The sequence below is a fragment of the Peromyscus eremicus genome, chromosome 20 (assembly GCF_949786415.1).
Source record: "Peromyscus eremicus chromosome 20, PerEre_H2_v1, whole genome shotgun sequence".
NCBI classification, from domain to species: domain Eukaryota; kingdom Metazoa; phylum Chordata; class Mammalia; order Rodentia; family Cricetidae; genus Peromyscus; species Peromyscus eremicus.
The window spans coordinates 35130347-35146593 of record NC_081436.1 but is presented as its reverse complement, the minus strand read 5'-3'; the positions used below and the strand labels follow the sequence as shown (position 1 = coordinate 35146593).

Sequence of the window (16247 nt, the reverse complement as noted above, 5' to 3'; positions counted from 1 at the left end):
AAAGACTGATTAGCACAAGTGTGGTCACTATCACATGGTTTCTGAAGTGCCCTTGTTCAGGTCGATGTGCTAGGTTGTCTGGTTCCCACCCTTAGATGAAGATGTCACCCCTTGTCACTCCTAGCTCCCCTGTAGGCAGTTCTAACTCACAGTTCATTGAAACACTCACATAAAAGCCTCTAGGGAAAGAGTTTGTGTTGAGGATCTAGCCACTCACTTACCAAGTGGTCCACACCCCCATGCCTGTCCCCTGTCCTTACAAAAGGGTGGGTGACCTCACCACCTGCTCTGCTGCTCTCCCAGGAGCTATGTGAAAATCAGATGAAACCCGAGTATAAGACCTTCATGAGACATGTAATGCTGAACAATGCCATGGGTATTATGGGATTCCATGAACATGGTCCTCTTATTAATTAATTTGGAGAGAAAGTTGCCAATGTAATTTAGTCTTTTATCTTGGCTAACAAATCACCTTCCCCTGGAGACAAGTCTGCCCACTATCCCCAGCATGGCTGTTCTCCTGAGAAAAGACATGTGGGGATTGCACCTTCTGAAGGCAGGAAGGGTGATTCTGCCATGTGACCTGGTGGTCCACAGATTGTGTAGCTTCTTGCCAGCTGTGATGCCTGTAAACAACAGTTAAAACCCTCATTACCCAAACTGATATCTGCATCTCTAGCCTCTCTTCACCTCCCAGGACTGGCAGTTAACTGACAGCTAGACTCGATTGGGATCTCAATGAATTGAGACCGGTATTGACAATTTTAACTTTCTCTCATAAAACTCCCGCAGCACTTTGCTAGAGTTTGAATCTTACCTGGTGGCTGACCAGATGGCCACAGGCATGCCATCTGATCTTTCTTTCTCTGTGTAGAACAACGAGGGTGGCAGAGTTGCCCACCTTTCTGAGTGCTTGTGGATTCTGTGACTCACCTGGGATGAAGGTGTTTGTGAGCCTCCTGGAGATGTTGGGTAAATGTGGGTGACTCTCGTCTGCAGACCAGCCACAGCACACTATAAAGCCAGCAAGTGGCAGCCAGTATGTGTGACACTCGGCACACTCAGTGCTGGATGCTTTTTGACAGTTTATGTCTCTGTGCTCAGGGCTTTGAGTTGCAGAAGTGGGATGAGGCTTTTCTACTGAAGGAGTTCCTGGAGTGAAAGTGCTCCGGTACCAGGCCTGAGGAGATGACTTAGTCTTTAAAGTGCTTGTCTCACATGCACCAAGACCTGACTCCCCAGAACCCATATAGCAAAAGCTGAACATCATAGTGTCTTACCTATAATCCCAGTACTAAGGAGGCAGAGCTAGGCAGATGCCCGGGTTCCTGGCTAGCTAGCCTAGCCTACATGGTGAGTTCCAGACGAATGAGAAACCCTACCTAAAAATATTAGGTTCCTGGCATCTGAGAAACAACAGCTGAGGTTGTCCTTTGACCTCCATGCACACACAAATGCATGCATGCATGTATATCTACACACACACACACACACACACACACACACACACACACACACACATGCAGAGAGAGAGAGAGAGAGAGAGAGAGAGAGAGAGAGAGAGAGAGAGAGAAGAAGAAGAAGAAGAAGAAGAAGAAGAAGAAGATCCATCTAATCCAGTGTCCTAGCTTTTTATGTGGAAAAACTGAGGCCTGAGGCCTAGATAGTTCAAGTGTCAGGTAAGAGAATCTGCTGACCCAGGACAGGACAGGAAAGTAGGAGCCCACACTGATAGGTCCTGTCTGAAGGTCCCCAACAGGAGGTAGGGCTTGTTGGGCCATACCTGTATTACTAATTAGAGACACTTGAGGCTTCTCTGAGGTTGCGGATTAAAAGTCATTTCTAGGGTTTGTTCTGGACAGTGTGTGGCATGTGCAGTCCTGCTACTCTCTAGCTCTGGGACATTGCTCCATTGCCTCATATCTCATGATAAGACTCAGTTTTCCCTTCTCTCAAATGGCACAACTTGTCCTGGCTTGGTGGCCAACAATTCAGAGAGAGCATGGCTATAAAGTTTGAATGAGTTAGTGACCCCTTTATGGAAAACCTTCTTTGGAGATGCTGTCACAGGTTGTTTAGGAAGGGACATTCTTATAAGACTTTCTTCCACCAATAAGTGAACTGCAAAACCTTGTATATACTGAAATGACCATGGCTTTATCACAGACAGGACAGTACGCCAGACAGCAGACATCAAGAACAGGAATTTGGTGTGTGGACCCAGCCTCAGGAGAACGGATGCCACCAAACACAAACGGCAGTGCTCAGTGTGAGTAACCATCTCTTCCCTTTGTTGTCCTAAAGCCACTGGGTACAAAGTCCCAGCTCTGCCACCACCTCAGCCGGGACACGGCTCCTGATCCAAACGTGCCTCAACTTTCTCTTCTGTAAAACAGGCACTCTTCCCATTTTGGAAGACCTCAGGAAAGCCAGTGTGGCCAGGAGCTGGCTGTGCTCTGTAACCGAGAAGCACTAGCCAGTATCAGTAGCCAGCATCTGTCCCTGCCTCCGGGGACACTGGCACTTAGGGGGCCCCTGGCCATGCAGCCACGAGGCACTGTGTGCTCTGCCTGGCCCTACAGCTCTGTGTCACGTGCTCATTCATGTTCCCAAGGCCAACCCTGTGTGGCCTCTATCATTTCTCTCTGTGTGTCACTGTTTGTGCTTAAGATCTTGTCACAAACGGTGGTTAGCACTTAAAGAGAGGACATTCTCTCTCTCTCTCTCCCAGACTTTCTTTCAATGTGATTCAGCTGCCTAGAAGATATCTATCCCTCCCCAGTCCTCTGCATCTGATTCTCAGAGACCCCCAGCAGTTTCCCGGAAGGCTTCACAGGCCTCTGTCTGGTTGCTGACTCAGGACTGTCCCATGGCTCCATGTTGTACCCTTATCACCCTTCTCTTCGGTTGCTCATCTTTGAAATCCCCCGGGGTTCTGAGGGGCTCCAGGGTAGGCAATGGGAGAGACAGAGCGCACACCCCTGGGACCCTACAAATAGTTGGTCTAGTATGGCAGGAGTAACAAGGAGGGGTGTGGCAAAGGTCAGAGCAAAGCCAGAGCATGTTTCCCCTTCACTTGCCTCTGTACAGGTCCAGCCCTCTGTGATGTTCTCAAGAGCGGAGCCCTGACCCAGAGAGTCAGTCCTGGCTACACCCCAATCTGTGAGGCACAGGGCTTCTCTCCAGTGCAGTGTGACTTGGCCCAGGGCAGTTGCTGGTGTGCCCTGGACAATGGAGAGGAAGTGCCTGGGACCCGTGTGGTAGGCACCCAGCCTGCCTGTGAGAGTAAGTCTTGAGCTGCTGGAGGGACTGTAGGCTGAAAGCCTCATGCTGTACCAGGCTGGGGTCTCTGAGATGCTGGGCTGTTGGAGCAGGAATGGGCAGGATATCAAGACACTTGACTGATGTTCTGCGGTTACTGGTGTGCACTTCCAAAAATCATAGAAGAACCTGCTGCCTCAGGAATCCATGTGGCAGTTAAGTGGAGTCTGGCTTGGCTTTTCCTATTGTCCCCAATCAAGAGAAGCATTTTGAAAGCAGGACCAGCCAGCAGCGGTGGTGGTGCATGCCTTTAATCCCAGCATTTGGGAGGCAGAGGCAGGCAGATCTTTGTGAGTTTGAGGCCAGCCTGGGCTACAGAGTGAGATCCAGAAAAGGCGCAAAGCTACACAGAGAAACCCTGTCTCGGAAAAAAAAAAAAAAAAAAAAGAAAGAAAGAAAGAAAGAAAGAAAGAAAGAAAGCAGGACTTCCTGGGGACTCACATTTCCGAAATCTAAAGAGGGGCCATCTTGTTTGTTTTTATATTTGTAATTCAGGAAGTTACTTGAGTATCAAGTACTGAGATATACATCACATGAGCATATATAAGATTACTGAAATGTACTATTACGTTTTATAGTATACTTAAACATCTGGCATGGAGGCAATGCCTGTGAGCCTGCTTGGGTGGCAAACATAGCAAGAGCATGCCTAATACAAAAACAAACCAAACCAAACCAAACCAAACCAAACCAAAAACAAAGAAACCAAACAATGTGCCAGTTAAGGCCACAAAGCTAAGAGCTCAACCATAGCCTTGATGACTGTGTCCTCCTGCCTTCTGAGCCATGGGGCTGCAAGGCCATCTGTGTCTCACAGAGGACTTGGGAAGTATCTTGATGGAGGGTGACCTCCAGATATCCACAGTAATGGGAGGAGTTGGTCAAAGCTGAGTGAGTGACTGACTATATGTGGGGACCAGGGACTTCCCAGGTTACTAGAGAATACTGGAGTGCTCTGGGGACTTGGTCTTGATTAGGGGCCAGAAAACACTATTCATTCAAACCCAAAGAGTGGAACTAACTTGGAACCTTCGTCTCATGAGGCCTGAGGTTGCCCAGGCTCAGTGATGAGTCTTCGAAGCTTCCTGCTCCTGACTTGCCAGAGAACATAATGCAAAAAAAAAAAAAAAAAAAAAAAAAAAAAAAAAAAAAAAAAAAAAATCTCAGGGTTGGGAAAAGAAAGGTGGATTTGTACATCAGCTCTGCTACTTTCTGCTGGGGACCTCAGACTGGTCTCTGAACCTCTCTGGAACTGAGTTCTTAAAAGCAGCTACTCCTTAGTGTCATGGTTAAACCAGTAAAGGCACCTCATGAATGGCTTAGCGATGCAGTTACCAGTGTGCACTTAGTAAATATGTCTGACATTTTGCTGATGTTTTTGAGAGACCAGTTGCCTTTTTCTACCTCCCAGGTCACATTCCTAGGAACCACAGCCTTCTCTGGGCATTGTGAAAATGACTTGTCCTGCTGTAGAACTATGGATAGAAAAGTCCCTCTCTCCATGAGTTGGGCCTTTACCTGTTACAGGCCCTAAGGATAGTCCCCATCTCTCTAAGTCACTGTGAAACTTATGTCAGCATGTGAAAGGCTCCTGTCTTAGTCAAAGTTCTATTGCTGTGAAGAGACACCATGACCATGGCAACTCTTAGGGGGAAAAAAAGCATTTAACTGGGACTTGCTTACATACAGAGGTTTAGTCCATTGTCATCATGGTGGGAAGCATGGTGACACGCAGGCAGACTTGGTGCTGGAGAGGAAGCTGAGAGTTCTACTTCAGGATCGGCAGGCAGCACCAAGAGAGAGAGGGAGAGACACTGGGTCTGGCTTGAGCATTTGAAACACCAAAGCTCACCCCCAGTGATGCACTTCCTTCCACAGAGCCACACCTCCAAATCCCTGTCAAGTAGCACCGCTCTCCAATGACCAAGCATTCAAATCTATAAGCATATGGGATCCCATTCTTACTCAAACCACCACAGCTCCTGACACACACACACATTCAATATGCAGCCTTTTAGTGAGAAAAGATGGAAGAAACAGGAGCTGGTCCCCGTCTCTCACCAGTGTGTGACTTTGGGAAACTAGTCGGTGCCTTACAGCCTCCCCTCTCCTTGCCTCTACAGCAATGATAGTCTCTAGTAGATGAGATTTGGGAAGAATCCCAGAGCCAGGAGACTGATGTGAAGAGGAGTGCACCCTGTCCTTTTCCCCTTTACCCCTGGCCTGGTCCTCCCATGCTGCAGAGCCCCATGGAATGTTCCATAGCTGAGCATGAAGAGTGGGGAGCAGCGGCAGCAGGCACAGAAGGTGTCAAGATCCCATAGCCAGTATGGGCAGTGGAGACTGGAGGGGCATGAGGAAGGTGGACAGTGCTGGAGAGCTCACGCAGAGGACTATTGTCTCACTGGGGGAATGGGTGCAGACAAGAAAGACATAGGGAGGGCAGAGTCCAGTCTCTTGGCACCATGGCATGCTTCTGGCTTGGAATGGCTGGTGGCTGCAGGTGCCACCCCTTGAGCTCAGAGCTGCTAATGTGGGAAACATGGAGGACAGCATGGGCTGTGAGCCCTGAGGTGAAGAGAATGGGGTGGTGGCTCATGGATCTGTAAGGTAGTTGGAGATGCTGCTGTAAGACTCACTTTTGTTTTGCTGTCTGGTGAAACTGGGAAGTGGAGGGCTTCTCCAGAGAGAGGGCGTAGAAGGAAAAAGGCCATAGAGGGGAAGGCCCTGCCCTGGAAGATCAGGGCACAACGAGCAGGGGCCTGAGGAGCAGTCGAGAGAAACAGAAAGGTAGGCAGGAGCTGGGTTGCAGCCTGGCAGGTGCCCATGACTCCTCTTCCTGCTTGCTCCCAGGCCCACAGTGTCCACTGCCGTTCTCTGAGTCAGACGTGGCTGATGGAGTGGTCTTCTGCGAGACAGCCTCTGGCCCAGGAGGGACCACCGTTCAGCAGTGCCAGCTGCTCTGCCGCCAGGGCCGTCAGAGTGCATTCCCACTAGGGCCACTGATTTGTAGCCTGGAGAGTCGGCGCTGGGTCTCACTGCCACCACCCCGAGCCTGCCAGCGTGAGTAGCAAAGGGGACATTTGGCTTGCACTCTGTTCCCTCTCAGGGCTATTGCTGAGGAACCTCTCTCCCATTCAAACACAGCCTTTTTATGGTAAGTTGCGGCACCAGGATTGGAGAGCTGGCCCCATGGAGCACTGCTTCTAGAAGGAGCAGATATGCCCATGGCTCCTGGAGTTTGGTTTTCTTGGTGGCTCTCTGCAGCCAAATGCTCTATGGGAGAATTAACGTATTCTAGGTTGCCCTGGGTTACTTGGATTGGAAACAGATGTTCAGTGGTAGATGCTCCAGCTGCTGAGTGAGGGACTATACGTGATGTACTTTGGGCTTCCCCTCACCTTATGATGAGCCCCAACCTCTCCCCATATCCATCTTGACCTCTATGGTGAATTCCTGGAAGGACAGGGGTTCAAGATCTATGCCAGATGGACATCAGAGCCTTGGGTAAATGCAGACCTTTTCCTATGTACAGCTTCTTCTGCTGCCCCAGAGAACCCACTGAACTCAAGTAAAGACAAACCCACCTATGCAGACAGCATTATGGTAGCCTGATTTGAGAAGACCAGGGTGTGAGCAGCCCCAGTAGATCAGTTTGAACTGGAATGTTACACTTGATACTCCTGGAGCATTGATCAGAGGAGCATCTGAGGTGGAGACCCATATCCTGAGACTGGTCTCCATTCCAAGGCTCCGGCTAACTGCCAGAGTGACCATGACAGGATTAGCTGCAAAGTACTGTAGGTTGAATGCTGAACAGCATTAGAGAACATCTACCCCTTGTCTGCAAAATCATGTGGGATGGTGAGGCTTATCTGCAAAGCAGTGTGGGAGGTTTTTCCCAGGGGAATGTCAGAATCCCTAGGAAGCACCTCGATTTAGAGGCTGAATCGGCTCTGAGGTGGCTATGTGATTCAGAGCTAAACCAGTGTGCCAGAAAGTATGGGGTACCTTAGGACATGGGTGCAAAAAATCAATGCTTGTGTGCTTGTGCTAAATGAGGAGGGACTCGTTTGCACAAAGGAAAACCCACGGGAACGAACCCTGCAGGCCGATCGCCTTAGCCCACTGACCTCTTGTGCTTGGCTGCAGGGCCTCAGCTGTGGCAGACCATGCAAACTCAAGCACACTTCCAGCTCCTGCTCCCACCAGGCAAGATGTGCAGTGCTGACTACTCCGGCTTGCTGCAGGCCTTCCAGGTCTTCATACTAGATGAGCTGACAACCCGTGGCTTCTGCCAGATCCGGGTATGTGGCAGCCTTCCCCACAGCGAGGGCTTGGGCTGAATTTAGCATCACTCTCAGGAAGCCTCACGTGGGGAAGAAGCTTTTCAGTACCCAACCCCCTGGGAGCAGGGTGGTAGAAGACTACAGGAAGTAACATAAGCTCCGTCAGACTCCTAACAGATGCTTGATAGTGGCAGCTTCTTATTCGTCCCTAAATCAAGGTGTCCCTCTCCATGCAGGTGAAGACATTTGGGACCCTGGTTTCCAGCACTGTCTGTAACAACTCCTCGGTTCAGGTGGGGTGTCTGACTGCAGAGCGCTTAGGAGTGAATGTCACATGGAAATTGCAGCTTGGGGACATCTCAGTGGCTTCACTTCCAGACCTGCACAGCATTGGTATGTTTATCTGTGCTGCTACCCTGACGAAGCTGGGCAGCCTCATCAGGCCTCAGACTCCTCCTCACAATGAAACTGGGGCAGGCATGGTCTCTTCTCATAACAACATAGGGAGAATTGTGTCCAGCTCTTGGGAAGAGTTAGTTATGTGTTAAAAAGGATATAAAGGTTAGATCCCCTGGAACTGGAGTTACAGGCAGTTGTGAGCCACCCAATGTGAATGCTGGGATTTGAACTCCAGTCCTCTGCAAGAGCAGCAAGTGCTCTTAAGATGCTGGAGCATCTCACACGGCAGCACAAACTGGATAGATTACTACATAATTATTAGATAATAATTACTACATAACTGATAGATTACTAGAAAAAAAACAGAAGATATAAAATTGGAGAAGTGGGTAGGGTTGTAGGTTGATCTGGGAAGAGTTAGGGGAAAGAGTTGGGGTGATATAATGAAATTACACTGTATGAAAGTCTCAAAGAGCTAACAACAAGTAGTATATATATTTTAAAAGTATATTAAAGTCAGCAAAGTTCTGGTCAATGGGGACAAATAACATAAACAATAGAGAGGCTAGAGACTTTAATGTAGAGGTAAGGCACAGTATGAAGGGAGATTGGGTGGAGAGAGGGAGTCTTCACTGGCTTACGGCTTATATACCACCCACTTCCACTGAGAAAACACCACAGCCCATTGCCCCTGCTTAAAGCCTGGCAGTTATGCTCGAGATGAATAGAGCGATCACAAAGATCTAAGGAGAAAGGGTAGAGAGAATTGTGTGAACACTATCATGAGTGTGTGCTCTGTTTTCTCTGAGCTTGCCGGTAGGAGAGGGAATAATGCACACATTTCTAAGTAGAGTCTCATGGGGATAACTCCTGTCTCTCCTCTGTCATTCAGTGGCCCAACACCAAGGTACCCAGAGTGCCTGGAATTGACCTCTCTTCTGTGAGCAGAAATCTCTCAAAACAAAACAACAACAACACCGCCCCCCGCCAAAAAAAAAAAAAAAAGTCTGGGGTAGAATTCAGGGGGCAGGCTACAAGCCTATCATTCTCTTGGATTCATGATGTCACCTTGACAACAATCTACCTAGCATTATGGATTAGGCGTTTCCATTAGCCGTCCTCTGAGAAAACCTGGATAATTTGGGAGTGTTTGATATTGTAAAAGCATGTGATGTTTGTCCCCAGCTTCAATGTGAGGACGATGATAACTATGGCTTCATGCCAGGGCCAGTGGCAGGCTGCAGCCTAGATGTTTTCTGTGTGCAGAGGTCTGTCCCAGAACCTTACATGGCATGCCTCTACTTTCTACTTGGGAAGTCATAGCCTTCTCCAGACTTAGCAGAATAGTAAAAGCTGCATTCCAACAGAAGGCCACACCTTTCATGTGGGTGGCCCTTACACATCCACTATCCTTTGGGAACTTCCCCCCCTGTAAAAGAAAGCATTCCTAGACCTGTCAGCAGATGTGAACCCTGAGGATTAGATCGTGGTGAAGCACATCTTGTACCAGGATGGGTCACTTTGGTGCCACAGAACCTGAGACTTAGGTTAGAGTTTGACTTGTATGTGTGTGACTTTGGGCCAGCCACTCACCTTCTCTGAGCCCAGTCTGTCATAATGTCTAATCAGAGAATCTATAATGCCCATGTGTCTTTCTGCCAGGGTGCTCTAGGCAGCTCCACCCCTACTATCCTCCCTGGCCTTTCAAGGAACAGTGAGATGACCTCTGCCTCATCCATGTCTTACAGAAAGGGCTTTAATGGGCCAGGATCTCCTTGGACGCTTTGCAGATCTGATCCAAAGTGGCAAGTTCCAGCTTCATTTGGACTCCAAGACATTCCCAGCGGACACCTCCTTGTACTTCCTCCATGGAGACAGCTTTGTCACCTCTCCAAGGACTCAGCTCGGGTGTTTGGAAGGATACTCCAGGGTCTCAGCAACCAGTCAGGACCCTCTGGGCTGTGGTAGGTACCCACCCCCCTCTGGACTGAGGTATGAAACCCCAGGAGGCTTCAGGAAAGGCCACTGACCTCTAGGGGGATCATCAATGCATTGGTCAAGAAGTATTTTCCACTGTCCGGTTTTCACGGGAATCACTCACTAGCCATCACTCACAAGGCTCCGCAAGAGGGAGAATGTGTGACATTGTCCTTTCTGTTAGTTCTTCCTCAGCGTGAACTCTGGTGCTGGGATCACTGTGGAGAGAAAGCCAGTGTCTACCTTGTCTCCTGGCTCAACATTTCTTAGTTTTGTTTTAGGAAGATGTCATTCCTCTCAACCCCATATAGCCATGTGCCAGCCCACTCTATTGTTCATGGTGATGAGACCTGCAGCAGATTGACTTGGCTGTTATTGCTTTTGCCCGTGAGCATCTTTGAAGATCATTTTCATGGGGACGCAGCTGCGAAGTGAATGAAAGATGTGTCTGTTGCCTGTTGCTCTCTTTACAAATCACTCTCCAGACCCAGTGCTTTATCTTAGAGTTCAGTAGGTTGAATTGCAACATGGGTCTTCTTGTCTAGAATCAACATATCTTCAGAACTGTATTCTTCCTAGAGACCCTTGAGGGATCTGACCCCATCAGTTTCTTGAAAGCAGCCACACTCCCTAGCTACAGAATCCCCTTTTCATAGTCAAGGGCAGCAGTACTGTGGCTTTCTGACCCTCTCTGCTTCCAGAACCACATCCCCTTCAGACTTAAGAGCCATTTTAATGACCTACAGCTGGATAATCCAGGACACTTCCATGGCTGAATGGCCCATCTATTTTTATTTTAATTCCACTTCTAATTTTAATTCCTTTTGGCCATATAACTTAATATACATCTTCCAGGGATAGAGGTGTGGTCATATGTGGGTCATTCTCAGACTTTAATATGCAGTGTCCTGGGTTTCCTGGATGAACACCATTAAGTTGATGTGTGGATATATATATATATATATATATATATATATATATATATATATATATATCTGTAAGGACACTATGTTCATGTTACAACACACATGAAATAAAGGGGAATCATTGTCCCATCGCCAAAGATTGAAAGGATTAATGATGGGATGGAAGCCTTCTTCCTACATGGAATAAGATGGAGAATGTTTTTATCAGGCTGGAGAGAGATGTTCTCTCTTATTTTCCCCCATTATTTATATTGATTGCAAACAAAGGCTACATAGACTTTCTTAAACCTGTGCCAAGTTACTGGGTTTGAGCTACATCCTCATCCTAGCACAGAGAACAGGAGCACAGCCATGCCCAGGCAGTATTTACCTCAGGTTTTAGACTCTGCAGTGTGACTTTGCAAGGATTTATCTCATTGGAGCCCCTGGTGACAGGATCTTTCCCATGAGACAAAAGAGATGGAGGTTTTGTTAAATGGGTTTGTGCAGCTTGAGCAGGCTGTCTCCCAAGAGGGACTTGAAGTCACCAAACCCAGTTTCAATGGGTGAGAAATCCTAGCTCCTCTTGGGCCAGAACACATAATCTGTCTTTCCATCTTCTTGAGAGCTGACCAGACAGGAAGAAGAGAAGTGGGAGGAAGAGTGGATGGTGGCATCTACTAAGAAGGAGGAACAGGGTGTAGCTAGAGTTTTCCTGCCTGGCCCACAGTCAGGACAAATCTCTCACCCACCAGCCCCACAGCCACTCAGACCCAACCAAGTAAACACAGAGACTTATATTGCTTACAAACTGTATGGCCGTGGCAGGCTTCTTGCTAACTGTTCTTACAGCTTAAATTAATCCATTTCTATTAATCTATACCTTGCCACATGGCTCGTGGTTTACCGGCATCTTCACATGCGGCTTGTCATGGTGGTGGCTGGCAGTGTCTCCTTCACTCAGCTTCCTGTTCTCTCAATTCTCCTGTTAGTCCCGCCTATACTTCCTGCCTGGCCACTGGCCAATCAGTGATTTATTTATTGACCAATCAGCAACACATTTGACATACAGACCATCCCACAGCACTTCCCCTTTTCTTTTCTTAAAAAGGAAGGTTTTAACCTTTATACATCTCCAAAGTCAGCTTGGTATATTTGGGAATTTGGGCGTAGCTTCTCTTACTACTTCCTGCTGGAGGGGGGCGCCGTATCTTATGGGGACACAAAGAATATTTTAGGATTATGGAGTAGTCCATGAGGGTGTATCATCTGAGCCAGTTGCCTTGAAATGGTTCTGGATGTTGGTTCATCTGGGCCATGGTGTCATCGGAGACCTTTCAGGTGGTCTTGGCTGGTCAAACCTGATGTGTCTTAATCTGGAACAGATTCATAGCCTCTGGCTTTCTGTGGAAACAAAAACAGAGCCTCCTTTCCAAAGCAACATATCTTTACATCCAAATTTTGAAGTCAAGGTACCTTTAAAATATACATTTTGGCATAACTCAACAGCTTTTACAATCAAATGTTTTTCTGCAGTTAAAAATCCCAAAGACAACACAATCCAGATTCTCTGTGTAATATCCATTTTTATGTGGCTTATTTTTATACTACCTTTACTGTCTCTTTAAAGACTTTATTTTTAAAAACTATTTATTTCTTTATATAACTGTATATGTTCCTTTTTCTTTTTCTTTTAAGCCTACGTACATTTTTACACACATTGTAAACTATTACATCTGAATCTGTCTTATTGTGAATCTATTGCCTTAAACTGCAGCAGCTGTGGCTGCTGGCTCCACCCACCTCAGCTTCCCAACATGGCTGTGGTACTTTACCACCGGCTCTGGGAACTATCGTGGGTATATGCTTTTATCCAAGCAGCGTGTAGCCCAGAAACCTCTTTTTTTGTTTTGTACTAGCAAAGGCTAAATCCACCACACAGCTTAATGTGCCACTTGCAGAGGCCTCATTCCCGCCATACTGCAGGTCGAGCATGCACGCCAGGAACCCGCCATAGTAGCTCAAACACGCAGGCTGCCACTAGCTTAAAAGAGACAACTAGGAGCTGTTTTTAGCTCCGTTTTAGAATCTTTTTACTCAGGTTTTAGGTGGAAACTCTTGCCAACACGTTGGATGCCATTTGTAGCTTGAGTTTTCCTGCCTGGCCCACAGTCAGGGCAAATCTCTCTCACCCGCCAGTCCCACAGCCACTCAGACCCAACCAAGTAAACACAGAGACTTATATTGCTTACAAACTGTATGGCCATGGCAGGCTTCTTGCTAACTGTTCTTATATCTTAAATTAATCCATTTCTATTAATCTATACCTTGCCACATGGCTCGTGGTTTACCGGCATCTTCACATGCGGCTTGTCATGGTGGCGGCTGGCAGTGTCTCCTTCACCCAGTTTCCTGTTCTCTCAATTCTCCTGTTAGTCCCGCCTATACTTCCTGCCTGGCCACTGGCCAATCAGTGATTTATTTATTGACCAATCAGCAACACATTTGACATACAGACCATCCCACAGCAACAGGGTCACAGAGAGGACATGTCACACAAGTCAGCCACTGCGTTCTCAGACTTTAATATGCAATGTTCTGGGCTCCCTGGATAAACACCGTTAAGTTGGTGTGTGGGTGTTTACGTACATGTAAGGACACTGTATTCATGTTACAACACACATAAAGGAGAAGATTAGAATCCAATCACAAGTTTCCTCTGGGGTGCTTGATCAATAGTGACTCTCAGATCCTATCATGAGCAGATGAGGGATTTAGATGGGGTGGCTTTACCTAGAGGAGACCCTGTGTGGGTCGTGTGTGACATCAGTATGGGAAGGGCTTCAGCAAGACCTCTTGGAAAACATAGAAGGGTGCTTGGGGAAGAGGTCTAGGGTCAGGCTTTGCTGAGTACTTTCTTACAACCCTTTTCTGTAAAGGTCCAGATGGCCTATATTTGTGACTTTCTGCCGTACAGTCTGGTCTCAACAGTTTAACTCAGTGAGGGTCGAGAGTCAATGTGACTAGATTCTAGCAAACCTGGACTACTGAAGCGGAAGGGCCAGCGGCGTTAGGTTTACACATGGCATTGGGCAGCTTCACTTCAAATGCATCTACATTCTACATTTCACCTGCTGTGTCTTCTCACCTTCTCGCCAGCCCACCCCACCATGCAGCCTTTCATCTTTCTTCAGACAGAAAGGTCAAGAATGTGTTCACAGAGGCAGCAGGGAAAGACTTGGGGTTTCTTCAGTAGCTGTGATTATGTCTGAGATCCCCCGTGAGTTTCTTGTATGTGTGGGCATTTCTGTAGAGTTAGGTATGCCCCCATCCTATCCTGAGTGAGTCGAGGGAGCTGACGCATACAGTTCTATACACACGCAGGACAGCACTCTTTCCTCAGACACACCTGAACTTGAGTGCTGGCCCCAGCAACCTTGTCACCCTATGGAACAAGGAGGTCATATGTCTTCCCCTGATATCATGACCTCCTTGATGAAAGCACACCTCTTTGCCTATGACCAACTCTCAGTGAGCCCCCCTGTTATTAGCTGGCAGTGTAGACACATGAGCTCGGCTTTATCTGCTCCAGAGCTTTAATTCCACCATGCACACCACAACTCTCCCTTCTAGTGAAATCACACCCTCCAAGAATCAGGTTTCTCCCTTTTGGCTCTTCTAAAACACATCTGGAAGACAGCTGTGGAGCTACAAGGCAGAGCAATTCCTGTGGAGATGCAGCAGGGTTTTTCTCTGTCATCTCTGAGGTCTGATGTGAATGGTCCCTGATAGTGCAGTGACTTGGGTGGGGGCCAGAAGGAGCTTCCCTCCCTTGTGACTTGTGTGGACATGGTCACTCTGATTCTGGGAACTGATGCCGCTAGGAAGAAGATACCTTGCTTGCAGTTTCATCTCGATATGTTGAGTTCACTCTCTTGCCTCCATTTATCTTTATGGATCCTGTGGCAGTCCCTGCTGGTAGCCTCCATTAAAGAGGATCACAGGGAGATTGTCCAAATTTTCCATTTTCTTTATGTCTGACATTAAATTTCACCCATCTATTATAAATTCTGTCTTCTCCCTGCAAATTCCTATAATAAAAGTAGTTCCCTATGGACTTCTCTCCCTGAAGTGGTATGTTACAGCTTTTCCCTTCCTCTTTTCCTCCTGTGCCCCTTTCATCCATCTGTCATCCATCCACTTAGGCTTTACAAATCTAGTTATGTGCAAACCCCATGCCACAAGTACAGAGCCACAAAGGCCATGGCACCACACGTGGCTGGACCAGAGGATTGTGGTATAAAGAGTCCTTCAAGGCAGCCAGAGAGTCATGCTAGGGCATCAGGTGTTGGGTGGAGTCTGGAAAAGTGAGCAGGAATTGCTGCCAAGATAGGCAGATGGGAGCAGGGTACCTGTATGGGAGTGTGTGTGTGTGTGTGTGTGTGTGTGTGTGTGTGTGCGCTTTGTGAAACAATGCCATGGTTTCTGTAGCAGAAGGGAACCTGTGGAGAACATGGCAGGAGGTGACCCACTGAGAAAGATAGGACATAGGGAAGGATAGACAAGAAGCTTGGACCACCCACCGAGTACCCCAGAAGAATTTTGAGCTGAAGAGTGGCAGGACCATAAAGACTTGACAGGGCTTGAGTGAACTTCTGAGAGGGTGATGTCTCTCCAAAGATATTTTTCCTCTCTTCAAAAGTATAGCTGTCATTGATGGGGCTGAAAGATTGGCAGGAAGAGCAACGTGACTCAAAGCCTTGAAAACTCCAAACTCAAACGATCCGACTAATGTGTTGTATAAAGGAAGGCATTGGTCACAGCTTTCGGTCATTCTGGCTGCTGGAGGGACATAGTTGAAGGCAAAAGTGAGCATGCAGGAGCCACAGTGGACTTCCTGGTCTCGAGAGAAGCCACTTTCTGAGGAAAAGATGATCGTCACCAAGGCTCCGCCTCCTTACGATCTTCAAAAGTGCTCTTTAGGTGGAAAAACTCTTGACATCAAGGACAGTCACTGTGGGGAAAGAGGACGCACACTCCTCAAACTGACAGGAGTTTGTGGTTTGATGGTATCTCTCCAGGTCTCACTTTCCTGTCTTCATCGGGACTCTGAGTAAAGATGGCAGGCCGCTTGCATTGGCCAGGAAGCTTTTGTTTCCTTTAGCCCTGAATTTAGAGGGCACTTACTTGAGAAAGTAATTGTCCCAACCAATCATCAAGAGCCTGACTCAAAGAAGTAATGAAACTCCATGTTCAGAGGGTATTCACTGCTAGAGTGGACTGGAAAGTTCCGACTCAGTTTCCAAGACGGGGTTAAGATTCTGATTTACTCAGAGACACCACGTATGCTTGCAGA

At 47.6% G+C, this 16247-nt stretch overlaps 1 protein-coding gene across 1 annotated transcript in view; it reads left to right on the top strand.

Annotated features, from left to right (window-relative positions):
* Positions 1 to 16247, top strand: part of Tg (thyroglobulin) — a 190859-nt gene that overhangs the window by 26971 nt on the left and 147641 nt on the right. The window contains exons 15-20 of the mRNA XM_059247013.1: positions 2167 to 2269; positions 3091 to 3285; positions 6175 to 6384; positions 7474 to 7628; positions 7847 to 8003; positions 9758 to 9973. Of these exons, the coding sequence (XP_059102996.1) occupies positions 2167 to 2269; positions 3091 to 3285; positions 6175 to 6384; positions 7474 to 7628; positions 7847 to 8003; positions 9758 to 9973 (1036 nt within the window). The remainder of the gene's footprint in view (positions 1 to 2166; positions 2270 to 3090; positions 3286 to 6174; positions 6385 to 7473; positions 7629 to 7846; positions 8004 to 9757; positions 9974 to 16247) is intronic.